Source organism: Strigops habroptila, chromosome 8, assembly GCF_004027225.2.
Source record: "Strigops habroptila isolate Jane chromosome 8, bStrHab1.2.pri, whole genome shotgun sequence".
Classification (NCBI taxonomy): domain Eukaryota; kingdom Metazoa; phylum Chordata; class Aves; order Psittaciformes; family Psittacidae; genus Strigops; species Strigops habroptila.
Window position 1 is genome coordinate 49,654,153 of NC_044284.2, and position 14,209 is coordinate 49,668,361.

At 42.9% G+C, this 14,209-nt stretch overlaps 1 protein-coding gene across 1 annotated transcript in view; it reads left to right on the forward strand.

Moving 5' to 3' along the window:
• The first annotated feature begins 10,543 nt into the window (after positions 1-10,543).
• Positions 10,544-14,209, forward strand: part of LOC115612224 (vitellogenin-1-like) — a 65,171-nt gene continuing 61,505 nt past the window's right edge. The window contains exons 1-2 of the mRNA XM_030496239.1: positions 10,544-10,635; positions 10,681-10,829. Of these exons, the coding sequence (XP_030352099.1) occupies positions 10,544-10,635; positions 10,681-10,829 (241 nt within the window). The remainder of the gene's footprint in view (positions 10,636-10,680; positions 10,830-14,209) is intronic.

Sequence of the window (14,209 nt, forward strand, 5' to 3'; positions counted from 1 at the left end):
GGCTGATTCCACCAGATGCTAAACTTCCAGCATCACTTTTTCTCACCAATAATACCACTTTTATACCTACTTTTTATATCTTTGTCATGATAGTTCCTTAAAGCCCAGTTCAGAATTGCACTCTTGCCAGATGCCAGCTAGTCACAGTCCTACCTCCCCCTTTGAAACCTTTATAGAGGAGATAAAAAGGCAAAAATTTAACTCATGAAGAAAGCTAAAACTTTATTTCCTTTGGAAAAAGAACTAGTGGGAGGAGGGGCCCCGGCCAGCAACCTGCTCCAGCATGTGTTACTCTTTCCACTTTGTTCTTGTACATTCAGGGGACAAGGCATCACTGTGCTGTGATATTACGGAAGATGCTACCTCACCGAAGTCATCCCCCAAAGCTATTTTTATATAAAATTAAGCCTTTAAGATGGATGCAGACTTGAAAACAGCTGGTCATCAATGCATCGGTACTCCATTTAACCACAACCAAAATATCAAGTGCAAATGTGCTAAAGCATTTTCACAAGTTGCCTGGCTCCCCGCCACCTCAGCTCTCATGGCCATTGCTGTGGGCAGCTTGTCCATATAGACTGCAGCCACGTGAAAGACCATGCTGCCTTTTTCAGACTCTCTATCTCCATGACAACCCTCCTGAATAAACCCTGTGGAGAACCAAGGTCCCTTGCAATATCCAGACTTTGCGAGGAGTCAGATACATAGCCAGGCATGGGACCAAGAGATCATGGAACTGCTGCTTTGAAACAAGATGCAAGGTGTGACTAACAGAAAGTACCATAATACCATCAACTTCACTGTTACACTGCAAAATTGACAGCAGCAATCCTACTGGGTGAAAAGAACAGAAAGTATGAAATAAAAAAAACAAACCCAACAACAAAACCACAACAAAAAGTAGCAGTAAAACTGATTGCTGAGAATGTATTATTTTTTTTCAAACTGGAATGAGAGAAAGCTTAAAAAGCATACAGAAATTACCATGAAACATAAACATGGCTTTTGCCTGATTCTATTTATGATAACAAGACCTTACTTTTTGTAGAGACCTTATTTTTACATCTTCCCAAATGCGGGGTTGCACTTTTCCTAGAATTCCTTTTCCAGAGCTATCCCTTTAAATTTGGCAGAAGCTTTACTTCTAGAGATGTTGTTTTGTGGCTCTTTGGTTTTTTCTTGTCTTGCTGGTAAGTACTCAAATTCTATTGTATTTACTCTTTTGGATTCCCAAGAAATAGCATTTTTTTCATCAGGTTTCATAACGTAAGGGAACTCTTCTGTTTTCTGAAGCATTGCTGAATTTTCTTGTTAAAACTAGCTCTAAGACTAGCCATCAGTCTTCAGTGCAGTGCCAATAGGCAACTCCCTCTGATGTAAGCCTTTGTATTTATTCTATTTATGTAAATGCTGCAGTCAGCTCTGAATCCACATAAACCTAGCAACATTTAAATTAATTTTGTGAGACTTTTGCGAGACACTGCTGAATAATTTAGTCAAATACAAGTTGATTATAAACAATTCTTCTTTTCAATAACTAAATTTGAAATCTGTGGTTTTAAGAGGCAGTCCAGTATATCTTATAAAACGTGATGGGAAATTCTATGTCTCCAATACCCATAATCAGTTACACTTTGATCTGGGCAGGGATGCTTTCCTCCTGTGTTTGGCCCACCATTATTGGGCCTAATGGATTGAGTTAAAGGCAGCGATCTTCAAAATCCTACTCCTCTCTCTTTTTGGCTGTTTCTACACTAAACAGATTTCTGGCACCACCTTGGCTTCTGATGGGTTTCAGAAATAATTGTTGATGATACACTGAGTTTGTTTTCTATCCCTTGTGTTTAAATCCCAGTCTTACAAACACTCATGCATTTGCTCAGTTTTATGCACGACTAAGTCTTTGGCATTAATGAGACTGCTCATGTGCATAAAGTTAAGCATATGTGCAAGTGTTGTATGATCAGGGTCTTAGGATGCCAATTTGCAGTAATAACAGATTTGCATAAACTCATGATCCCAGGCACTGGGTTTCCTGCTCATTATCAATAGTGAAATTCATTTAGCTGTTTTTAATTTACTGATATTATGAACCACTTTCTTTTTTTTAAGGTGAACTTAAAGTTGCTTTTCTTGCCACTCCTGAGCCATTTTTGATTTCACCTCTGTCTTCCTTAACATGTGTACCTTCCTGTTGACACACTTAGAAATGCCCACCTTAACCATGTTAGTATCAGCTCATTTATGTTCATGATGAAAGATTGTGTCATACTTCTTAAACTGAAAATATAATCCTTGCTGCATAAGAATGCTGCAGAAATACCATGTGCAAATACCCAGCTAGGAGTTATCAAACTCCTCTGCTCAAGTCATGGCATCAGTCATCAAGGGTTTAGGCCCTAAACTAAATCAGTAGCAGCTGTAACCCATTTAGATGCCAGCTATGGAAGAGGCAGCTTGTTCACCTCTTCAGCAGGTGGGTTGCATGGAAGCAGAGAAAAGCAAAGTACATTCTTACAGAAATTATAGTGCATATCCTAGTACAGGATAATCTTCCTTCTTATGCTCTGCTCTGGTTAGTCTTTGTTACAATCGGCACTTAATGTCTATAATATAACTCCTAAAGACTTTGGGGCTTGACTCCTTGTTCTCAGAAGCAGTGGTGCATACAGTTCCTCTCTAAATGGGTGGGGCAGAGCCATATATCCACCCACCAACCCCAGCAGACACTAATGAGTACATACCTTTGCAGAGACCCTCTTCTCTATGGGGTACCTGGTATCCACAATCTACTGCCCAGATGAGGAGGATGGAGTGCAATGTTCAGCTTCACAGTGAGTATGGGATATCAGTGTTGCACTAGGCAGGCAGAAAGAGAACTGGGATACAAAGGTTAAAATGGCAGTGCTTGGTGAGTAACAAAATGAAGGTGTGAGTGTGTCCTAACCAAAATATGTAACATTTTCAAGGAGGGGGGGAAGGGGGAAAGATTACATTCTGGGCCAAAATGCATAGTTGAGAGCTAACATCTAGAGAACCATATGCTTCTCTCTCTGAATAAGGGAACTTGACAAAATAAAAGGGGAATAGTGATGGGGAAGGGGAGGTGATAGCATTTAAAGGAGGGGACCTAAAAACATAAATAGGTTTATGGATTATAGGGAAAATGAGAGACACAAGGATGTCTCCCCTGGAGATAAACAGAAGTGAAAAAAGATCAACTGAATCTTACAGCAGCTCCCAGTGGTGTCCAATATGCTACCCTTTTAAGGAATGATTTGTGTGCAATATTTCTAGGCTAAAAATATTACAGGCTAGTGAATCAGATAGCATAATCCTGCAGAAACAGCAGGAAAAACTTAACAATAAGAGAGGAAAAGGGAAAGATCCTGTGGTTCTGCTCAGCTTCCATGAAACTATGTTAGCCTGTGAAATCTGCTTATACTATCATGTGGCTTGAATGGTCTTGTTTGGTCAGTTTTTTCTCTTTTAAAGCTATTGCTTTCTTCAGAAAGACTTTGTGTGCATGGAATACATATGCTGTAAGCTACAAATGAATAGCATCCTTCCAGATCTGACAACCTTACAGTGCATTTATCTCAAAGATATTCTTCTTGTACGTGTTATACATCTGTGCCAAGAAGGATGAACAGAAATATACTCTGTCCTTATGCATAGTGTACAACAGTTACATAAACCCACTTTTTAAAGTAAGCTGTCCTTCCAAATGGTTCGTGTTATCTTAACTATTTGAATGACCGAAAAGTTAGATTCTGTCTACTCTGTACCATCTAATTCAAGCCCATTCAGAAATGATCATGTTTCATGGCTATTTTAGACCTCCTCCCCCAGCAGCTCAAAATTCAAGCAATGCTAATGGAGGATGGTAAAAGTGACAGTTGTACCATGTCTTTTCTGCGTACAAGAGCTACTAGTGAAGGGCTGAATATAATGACAATGAAACAGTATCTTCTCCAGGTCTTGTACAGTGCCAGTGCAGGCTGACCTTGGAGACTTTACCTGTCAGGTTCTGCAGATGAGTGTTATGAGCTGGTTGCCAAAGCAAACATCTCTGGGAGTGCAGCCATGTTTCGGATCTCCCCTTTCTATAGCAGGAAGCAAGGAAGGGAATTTGTAATGAAAGCATGCTCTGGATGTGGTTCTCAAGCATGCTCCATAGAGTAATGAAAAAATCTGTCCGCTTTCATGACAAAATCAGTGGTTGAGTTGGGTTCTAGTTCAGATGCCAGATGAAATAAATGTACTGAAATAGCAGGGCTGATGACAAGTACAGAATTAGTGCATGGCTCCGGCTGTATGAGGAAGTGATCGTCTGAGGCAGGAGGCTGGTACTGTGCCATCAGGGATGGTGGGAGGCATGCAAGACTCAGTCCAGGAGAATGCACTGCCAGGCCTGTAACCGGTGTTCCACCACAGAGGGTCCCGGGCAAGGCTGCACTGGAAGTCTGAGATAAAGTGGAGGGGCTAAAGGGAAGTGATGTTATTGGTATTAAAGTCTCTTCTTCGGAGTTACGTGAGAGCATGTTTTCTGTGATCTGTACCACTGGCACATTTAAGAGTGCTTCTGCAGGTTCCTGGGATTTCACGATGCTTTACTTTAGTGGACCTAAATTTCAAATTGTAACTCCCACATCTGTCACTAATGAGGGCAGCAAAACTTTAGACAGTTCTGAAAGCCATCTGGAGCCACAGAGAGCAAAATCTCTTGAGCCCAGCCCAGGAGGAAGGTATTAACCCTCTTAGTGCTGGTGGAAAAGCAGGAAAGCCAGTTAGTATTACTAAATGAGTCTGCATGTATCTCAAAGCCTTCCTGCTGCTATCTGCTTTCTTTACCAGCCCAGGGACCTTGAAAGCATAATCATGAGAGAAGCACACAAAAAGGCTATATTGTCTCTTTGCCAGTGTTGCAGACAGGAGCAACCTGAGGGTATCAAGCACATGTCTGCAAGGGGTGGAGGTGGCCGCCGGGAGCATCCCAGTGTGTCCTGCCTTTTGAAAGGCAGGACTCATCCTTCTTTAACAGCTCTGTTTCCCTACCAGGGGCTGCTCTCAGAGGCTGCATCTGATTGTAGCTTCCAGGCTCTGGCTTCGTTCTTGCAGATTATAATTCCTGTGACAGACAAGCCTGCTCCTCTGTCACTTTTTTGTTTAAATGGGTTCAAGAGTTCTCAGCTTCCTGAGAACTACCCTCCCTCCCCCCCCCCCCCCTTTGTTTTATACCAATCAGTTAATTTGCTAACATCACCCGCCATATCTTCTGATCTTAGGCAAGCTGGCTGGGTTTACTGGTGCCTTCATCGCCACATTACAGCCAGTAGTGAGGAATGCAGGTCAAAAGGGAAAGAAGGAGGAGCAGCTCTTTTGAAATGGGGAGGAAAAAGGTCAGGGCTGTGGGGCAGATGAGAGAGGGTGGAAGCGCAGAAAAGGGATGTACTTTAAAAACAAACTCATGCTGCACTAATCCAACTGCTATTCAGCTTTATCCCGCTTTGCTTATACATTGCTAGAAACCCCTTTTTATCTTCCTTTGTCTCTTTTTTTTTCTTTCTTATTCTGCCTGTTACAAAGCCTTCAGGACACAACCCTATTTTTCTTATATATTTTATAAAGTACTCTGTGTATTTCACATGACATACTCTTATTAACTTCTGACCAAGGAATCTGTTTCAAATGGAAACAGTAGAACTGATCAGAAATGGGAACATTTTTTCACAAAAGGTGATGGTGGTTGTTTTGAGACTGCTCTACGTTTTAGTCAGAATTTCTGCCCTAATCAACAACAGAGCTTTTTTAGCTCTCTTCCAGTTACTTGAGATTTACAGGGGTGTGAATGAAAACAGACTGCAACTTTTGTCTTCATTACAAAAGGGACAGAGATTTAGAAGAAAAAGATTCATTGAGCAGTTTTATTAGAATAAAATGATGCTGTTTGGCTTTGGCAGCTTTGTGCTTGTTTATGTCTGTGGAATGATCAGAGATGCTCGTCTTTGTTTTTTCCAATGATCCGCATGTCCTAGGTGAACAGGACAGTCCTTCTTTAACTCTCGCAGTGTTCTTCCAGATCATGGTTGGGCAGAGGCATGACCATGAGGAAATTTGCCTTTACTTCTGCCAGCCGTATACCAGTCAATAGAGAAATCCATTTGCTTTCTACCTAGCACAAAAGTAGAAAAAGAAAGTGTTTTTGTGTGTGTGTGTGTGTGTGTTTGTGCACAGCAAAGCAAACAGAAGTTTAAAGTAAACTTTTTCAAATAACTCTTTTTCCTGGCAGAACTTTCTCTGCCTTCTGCTGGCTGAAGGGCATTGTAATTCATGCAATAAAAGGGGAAAAGATCTGCTGGTAGAAACTGTTTACTTTAAACTTCTGTTTGTTTTGCCTCTACTCTAGGAAAGAATGCAATATTTCTATGAAGCTTTGTTAATTTTTTTTTCCTCCCTTTGACTGACCTGAGCACTGGTGAAAGCACCCGATCAACAAACAGGAAACCAAAGGACTTTCAATCCCTGTAGGACAGAGATGGCAAGAACTGCTGCACGGCAATCCCCTTTGTGAGTGAATGGCTGTTACCTGGTAATAACCCATGTACTTGGGCCAAAATTTTCAAACCAGTCTCCTAAGCTCAAACACTGGCACTGAAATCAATGATGGAATCACTAAACCACTTCAGACACTAATTTTAAAATAGAATAAGGTACATAAGTGCCAAACTACGGGTTTAGCAGCTGGTCACCATTTGTGGGAATGCTGCCACTTTGAAGAGCTGTGTTTCAGATCCAGTTACCAGACATGCTGACCTGGGAGCTGGTCTCTGCATGGGGACAGAGATCCCTGGGAGGTGAAAGCCTCGTGGTTATTGCACCCACTTGCAGGCAGCAGCTTATGAATTGCCCAGCTTAAAGCAGCTGGAAACTGAGTTTCCAATACAGTTTCCCTTGTCACCTGCTGCGGACTCTGTAACTGTCTGAGTGTGTGTGTGCTTTTCTTCTTACTGAAAGAAGCTGAAGATGAGAACATGCAAAGGGTCATATGGATAAAGTGCTTGGGCCAAAGCGATGTTTTTCAGGGTGGTGTGGTATCTGACATTTTGTACTGTTTTCTCATATATAAGAAAAATTGAAAAAGGAGGAGCATGGGGATAGTCTGTCCTCTCAATGCAGAGGTGATTGCTAGGAAGAAAACTGCTATCATATGTGCTGGATCCAGTGTTTCAGAGAGATGTACCCTACATACGGTTGCTTAATAACAGAGCAAGGGTTGCTTTTTTCGCTCTTAATTCATATCCAACAGCAATGGCAACACTGATCCACTTACACTTAAGTGCCTAGGAGCTGGGGCAGTGGATCTGGGTAGGGCATACTCCAGCTACTGTAAGGGTTCAGATCTACATATCTTACTTGTCAGGAGCATTTGCCAGACACCTGCCCATAAGCTGGGATTCAGCAGAATAGGGGCATGTTTTCCTGACAAGTCTCAGCTAGTAGCAGCAAAAAAACCCTCACATGTGGCCAAGAGGAGCCTGGATGTCTCTCCCTTTGGAGGTGCTCTCTGAGCCAAGATGTGGAAGTGCACTGAGCCAGGACAAGGAAGCCTGTGCTCTGATGGCTCCTTCCAAGACTTTTCTTTTTTTTTCCCCCACCCCGTTTATATTGTCCAGCTGCTAGGGATGAGCAGGAAATGAGCAGGAAGAGCGAGAATAGCCCTGAAACTAGACTCTAGAAGTCAGGACACCTCCTTGCCAGTGTCTCAACTGCAAGGCTTTACTGCCGGAATGTAGTGCTCCAGCTTTCTTATCCGCAAAGATGTGTCAGGGAAGGGGCAAGCAACTCCTCTCTTTTCCTCTCTCATTATGTTAGGAAAAAAAGTTCACACTATGGTGATTTTTGAGGCACTCTGCCCTGATGCCGTAGGTTTCAATGGCCTCCCCCTTTAAACCATGCCACGCAGAGGGCTTGGGAACCATTCGGGCACTGTATCACAGCAGATCTCCATGTAGCTGCTCTGCTCTGTGTGAAGGCACAGGCAGAGCTGGAGGTGCCTGCGCAGCTTGGGCACAGGCAGGGAGGTATCTGGTGATTGCAAAAGAGATACTGATTGCAGGTTTGGGGGTCCTGATTTTGGCCGTTAGCCTTTAAAAAGCTCCTTGATGTGCCTTGAGCTTCTATAAGACCTGACCCTAAATATTGATCTAGAAAGCGTTAGATTTATTTTGGCAATATGAGCTCCATTCCCAGGATGTTCAGGAACATAGATCTTCAGAGCCAGAAGGGATAAAAACTTCACCTCCTGTGTAACAAAAAACTAAGAACCTTATCCGAAAATGTCTGCCTCGAGCTCATAGCTCGTGATGAGATATTGCAAGAGTCTTAAAATACCAGGATCTTAAAAATTCTTGCCCATTCAGCCCCCTTCCCTTTTTTTGAGTCTGCTGCAGTTCTTGAATAAAAAGCTCCTGAAAATATGTATGTAAATGTGGGGCATTTTACAACAAGCTTGCAAGGCAGACAAATGTGTTAGGCCTTTGAGGAAGCATGAATAGTTTAGGATTATAATTCATTGTAATGTCATGGCAAGCTGCAATTTCAAAGGCATAAGTCCTCCATTTTGTAGCCAATAAAAAATTTAAAGGAACAAAACCCCAATTTGCTTTATAATCAATAAAATGTACAACTTCTTTATCTTAAGAGGCTGTCGGTTGCAGTCAACCATTGTCAACAGGCTGTTTGATCTATCAGTGAGACAAATCATTACAACGAACACAGTGCTGCTGCTGTGGCTTTTGCGGTGTTTTTAATGAGGACTGGCAATACTTCCATTACAAGATTCGAAAGTGAATTTGTTAAAGTCACACCCTGGCTTAAAGTAGGAGAGTAGGGTTTAAAAATAATTAACTGCCCTATTCCAAATAACTCAATAGATTCAGGAATCATTCAGAATAGAGCAACTCCCTGCCTCTATGAATGGTATTTAAATCTAGGGTGGCATTGCATGCTGGTCTGCTTCACCCTAACTTGGCACTGCATAGGATTAAAGGGCACACATGGCCGCTCTCGAGTGGGCTGACAGATGGGAATGAGGATGTCTGGGCGCTGATACGAAAAGAGACAGGAGGAGGAGAAAATATGAGAGAGTGGGAGGGAGTAAGGGGCTGTTTGGCAGGTGTTTCCCACCATGGTTGTGGCAGCCCCTGTACAATTTGGCCCTAAAGTTCATGCTGGCACCCAGCACCATTGTTTCTCTGCAGCATGTAAGGTGGACATCCCTGGAAAAGGGACCTTCCTTGCCACCCTGCACATTGCTGGCTTAAGCCCTCCACACCTTTCCTCTATGCTTTCATGACCCCTTAGGTGTTGGGCCATATAACAAGGTGATAAAGGTGATAAAGGTGAGACAGGGCAGGCAGAAGCCACAGCCATGTCTGTTTCCCCATTAAGGAAGCTTGCAGCCCCAAAACATCCCTCCTGCAGCACCATGACTACTCACTTGGTGCAGCTGCTGAAACATGAGGGTCAGGACAGAGTTTCCCTCCTACCACCCCTGAGGGAAGATGTGCAGCCTTGAAAGGAAGGATACCCTGGGATTAAATCTAATCTGAGGTGATAAACATGGGATGAAAGCTCTTGTGAAAGGCATCTTCCTAATTCAAAAGTTATGCTAATAGAAGACATACCCTTAGGTCACATAATTCTTGAAATAAACTACAGAGTGGCCAAGTAAGTCAACGAAAACCGATTTGCAAGTCCTCCTTCACCTCAGACTGTGTTTTAGGCACTTAGCTCATAATACAAAGATCTCATCCAAGTGGGAAAATACAGGGGGCTGGGAACAGCAGCACCCCTATTGAGTCTTGCCTATCGTTTGTGCTTTGGGGTGGGGGTGCGCTTGACAGAACAGGTAACTCTGCCTCGGGAAAGGGCTGTCCTGGGATGTGGCTGTGGATAGTCAGCCTTGTCCTGGCCATGTCTCCCTGAGGAGCCGGGTTTGGGAGTCCCCTCTGTGGCCTTTGGAACTGTTTCAGAAGCTGCTTGAAGCTGGAGGAGGCCCAGAATTGTCAACAAGCTGAGCAGCCTCTCGCAGTCCTGCTGTGAACTGATTATCACATCTAACAAAATAATTTGCTGGAACAAATAACACTTCAGGCTCTGTTGTTTCAGGTGAAACTTAGTCCTAGTAAGTATAAATTTATAATAACAGCCACAGCATTATGAGTTTCCCAATCGTCAGGCTTAATTCAAATGGATATTTCAGACCCTTACAGGGACACTCTCTTCGTTATACACTGGAATTTGGGGATTTGAACACACATAATTCCCATTAACACTAATAGGAGTTACAGCATGCACATATATTCCCCTCTCAATGCAGAGATTTCCCCCTGAGGATAAGTACATTTTAAATTCTCCTTCTGTGGTGGTTTGCTGTGATGTTACATATGCTTAGACTCAAGCCCCAACCCCTTCCAGGAGGGGTGCACCTTTCAGCCCCCTGGCCGCACTCCCACCTCGGGCTTTCCCTGGCAGCGTGATGCGACTTCCCCTGAGCGACACCGGGGCGCTCACAGCAGATGCTGCTGAGAATGTAAGCGCGGAAAGCACCTCTTTGCCTCGATACCAGCGGTGAAATAGGTCTTTGCGGACCCCCCCTTCCTTGCCTTCCACCAGCCCGGTCCCGGTGCCCGGCTCCCCGCCAGCGGCGGAGCCCGAGTGCCACCTGCCGGGAGGCGACCGACGCAGCTGGAAACAGCTGGATACAGCGGGTCCCGGTGGAAAACCCCAACCCAAGATGAATGGGGAGGCGGAGGCGACGTCAGGTTTGGGCCTGATGCAGCCGGAGGCACAAAAATCTGTGCCAGTTAATAGTGGTGGTGCAGCATCGGGGGAGTGTTACCTTTGGTGGGAGAGGGGAAGGAAATACCTATTTCCCTCTAAGTCCACGCAGAATTCATGTGTCTGAAAAACAATGAAAGTAAGGATTATTAGGGTGGTTAGCTGAAAAAGGGAAAGAAAATGAGAACTGGCTTCATTCTGCTTCCGGACATTTTTTTTACAGCCATTAAGAGCACTGCTGCAAAACTTCTATAAGGCTCTTCACTTAAACAGGATTTAACCTGATGTTTAAATGAGCTGCCCAGTCAAGGCCTGGAGGGTACTAGAATATACTCTCTGGAAGTGTACTCATTATACTCAGTTGCATTTGCAATGTTTTGCAAACGCCTGCTTGTCTAATGAGATCTACTCACATAAAATGCATTTGTAGCATAACTGTAGTGGTGAAAAAAGGTCATAAATATTGTGCTGTGCCTGACCAAAACCAATTCATTTTGTCCCATTCCCTTTTTAGTGAGTGTGAGGTTGACCCTGTTGAAATTAATGGGTTGATGCTTTTACAAAGCGTGTGTGATAGATAAATCAGATTATGCAGAGGTTGACAGGGCAGTTGCTTTTGAGAGCAATTTTTGGGTTTGGTTTTTTTTTTTGATGCTGATAGCTTCAATGATATTCAAGGTGCTGGTAGCTGCAGTGGTCCTCTGACAGACCTACTATGTTGTTACAGTTGGAGTAGGCTGGTCCCCAGCTTGCACAGTGTAGAAGAGTTGAGTCTTACTGATCCACACAGCCCTATGCTGTGCCTGTAGCTGAGATGGTGACATACCGTGACTGCTGAACTAGTCTTGGCCAAAATTCTTCCATGAACTCAGAACTGCAATTCTGTTGTATGTATGAACTACTAATAAGAATTTGCCATCACGCTATATGTAAAAGGCAGGACACAGATTTATCTAGTAGCAGAATGTGGAATGCCCCAATCACCTTTTTCAATAGATGTGTTTTAGCCTGAAGTGGACTGTAAAGCTACAACCATTTTGTCAGCTTTTCCCAGCTTCTTCACAGATCTATCCTCGTAGAACTAGCAATTGGTACACGGAAACGGTGTGTCCCCATGCACACGAGCATGCACACACCAGAGTTCATTCCTTCTTCATACATTAAGCTTCACTGCTTTATGCAAGCTAAGAATTTGGCCTTCTGTGTATTTCTGTGTCTGCAAACAGAAAATCTTTGTTCATAAATCTCTTCTATATGCTGTGAAATGCTGGAGGATCTCCCAGCTCATTGCAATTATGTGTATTTTAGATCAGAGAGGTGATGGCTTATACTTGGAGGCTCTGCAGAGAGTGTTGGATGTTATGCTAGTGACACAGCTTTGGCTACGGGCCCTGATCCAAAGCCAGTTGCAATCAACTAGTCAAAGGTCATGTCTACACAGCATAAAGAAATTGTAATTGTAGCTTGTCCTAGAATTACCCTTGGTAGTTTAAACCAGCTAGTATGAGAAATAGTAACACAAGCAAATGTATAGTTGAAAGCTACCAAAATACAAAGATCTCTAATATAGGTGGGTGGTGCCTCCTGAAACCCATCTCCATACACACACAAAAACAGACGAAGTCCATGTCATGTTTGTGGCCAGCACCGGCCCACCAGTGCACCCTGATGCTGCCATTCCCCATATAGCAGCCATGGTTGGAGGGGTGGCAGGACCTCCAGCCACCACCCTCCTCCCAAGACACTGGCTTTTCCCTGCCCCAGCTTCTGCTGCAATCCCCCATGAATCACATGAGGACATGAGTGCCAGAACAGGTGTCCCAACTGCCCTTTGTCCCCATATCAGGAAAAGCCTGTCCACATACCAGCCAAAAAAGGCCAGCTTCTGGAAAGTGGTGATTGCAACATGGTACCAGCTGCCATTAGAGGGGAGAAAAGTCTCGTCTTCATAGCCTGTGGTAGGGGAGGGCAAAACTTTGAGAACATGAATGAATTTTCATAAGAGGTACTTAAAAAAATTGAAATATGTATTAGTCATACAAATGCATACATGTAATGTATTTAGATGTCTCTATAAGAGTTTTACAGTATTTGCATGATTTCTTTAAGCTACTCTCTGTATTTTAGGATCTGGACTACTATTTCAAAACATGTACCTTCTTTTAAGAGCACAGGATCTCTTCTTGCAATAGTGAGAAGCAGAAAGAAAAAGTTGGTGAACTGGACTTCTCCCATTCCAGTGTCCAAACTTTTTGTCTTACTTATTATCATATCTCTAAGAAGTTACTGTTGAGAGTGTATTTTATTGTAATTTTTTAGTACAATGGCAGGGGCCATTATGCAAAAGCAAGGGGATCTCATACTACTGCTAAAAGAAAATACAGAAACAATCATACATTTCTGCAACACCTGCCTTAGAAATGATGTGGTTTGCCATAAGCAAAGTCACTGATTGTTTTAGCTCAGTATCTGTGAATGCTGGTGGGTCACCCTGAAATTGGGGGGGGGAAGGGAGAATTGATAAAGGGGGAAACAAAGGCAGAAGAAAAAAAAGCAGAAAGAAGCATTACGTTGCTGACCCTTCTTGAAGGCAAACTTCCAGCAGACCACTTTGACCTGTCTCATGTCTACCTGTCAAAATGATTATTTGTTCTTTCACGGTGCCCAGAACAATTGCAGGGTAAGGGTTTGTTTACTCTTTTGCATCATGTTGAAATCATTTACTTTTACAGTTGCGGACAGCTGGAAAAGGAGTTAGGGAATAAGATAGGAGCAGAAATTCAGAGAGCTGGAGAGAAGATGAAGGATTTTAAGACAGGGCACCAACCAGTTTTAATGCTCGAGATCACATAGCAATCCCTTATTGAACACCATAGACTACCATATAACTTCTGTAGCTGGAAAGTAAAAACCCTTTTAATCAAATGTCTGTGTCTCACTAGAGCAGTAATAAACATGAGCAGGTATGTTCATCTTTCATCCATGCTTTTATCAGAATTGAAAACTTAGAGAAGGGAGTTACTATCATCTGTCCCTGGTTGAAGACATTGAAGACTAAATCAGAAGATTTAGCAAGCATCTGAATAGGTCATTTAAAATGTTCTGGTCTGTGCTTTTAGCCATTTTGTGTGTTCAGTCCCATGTAAACACTTGCAAAGCAAAACATAATACCCTGCCTAATTTTTAAAATGAGCAAGACTTCTTTTGCAAAATCTCCTCTCCACTTCCCAGAATTGCTGGGTTTTTTAAAGCCGCTGCACTTTTTTTATTTTTTTCCTTCTGAGTATACTACTATTGTTTTTTATCTGTTGCATTGTTTTTAACAGAAGAATGTTTTAAGAACAATAACATAATGTTTAGGAAT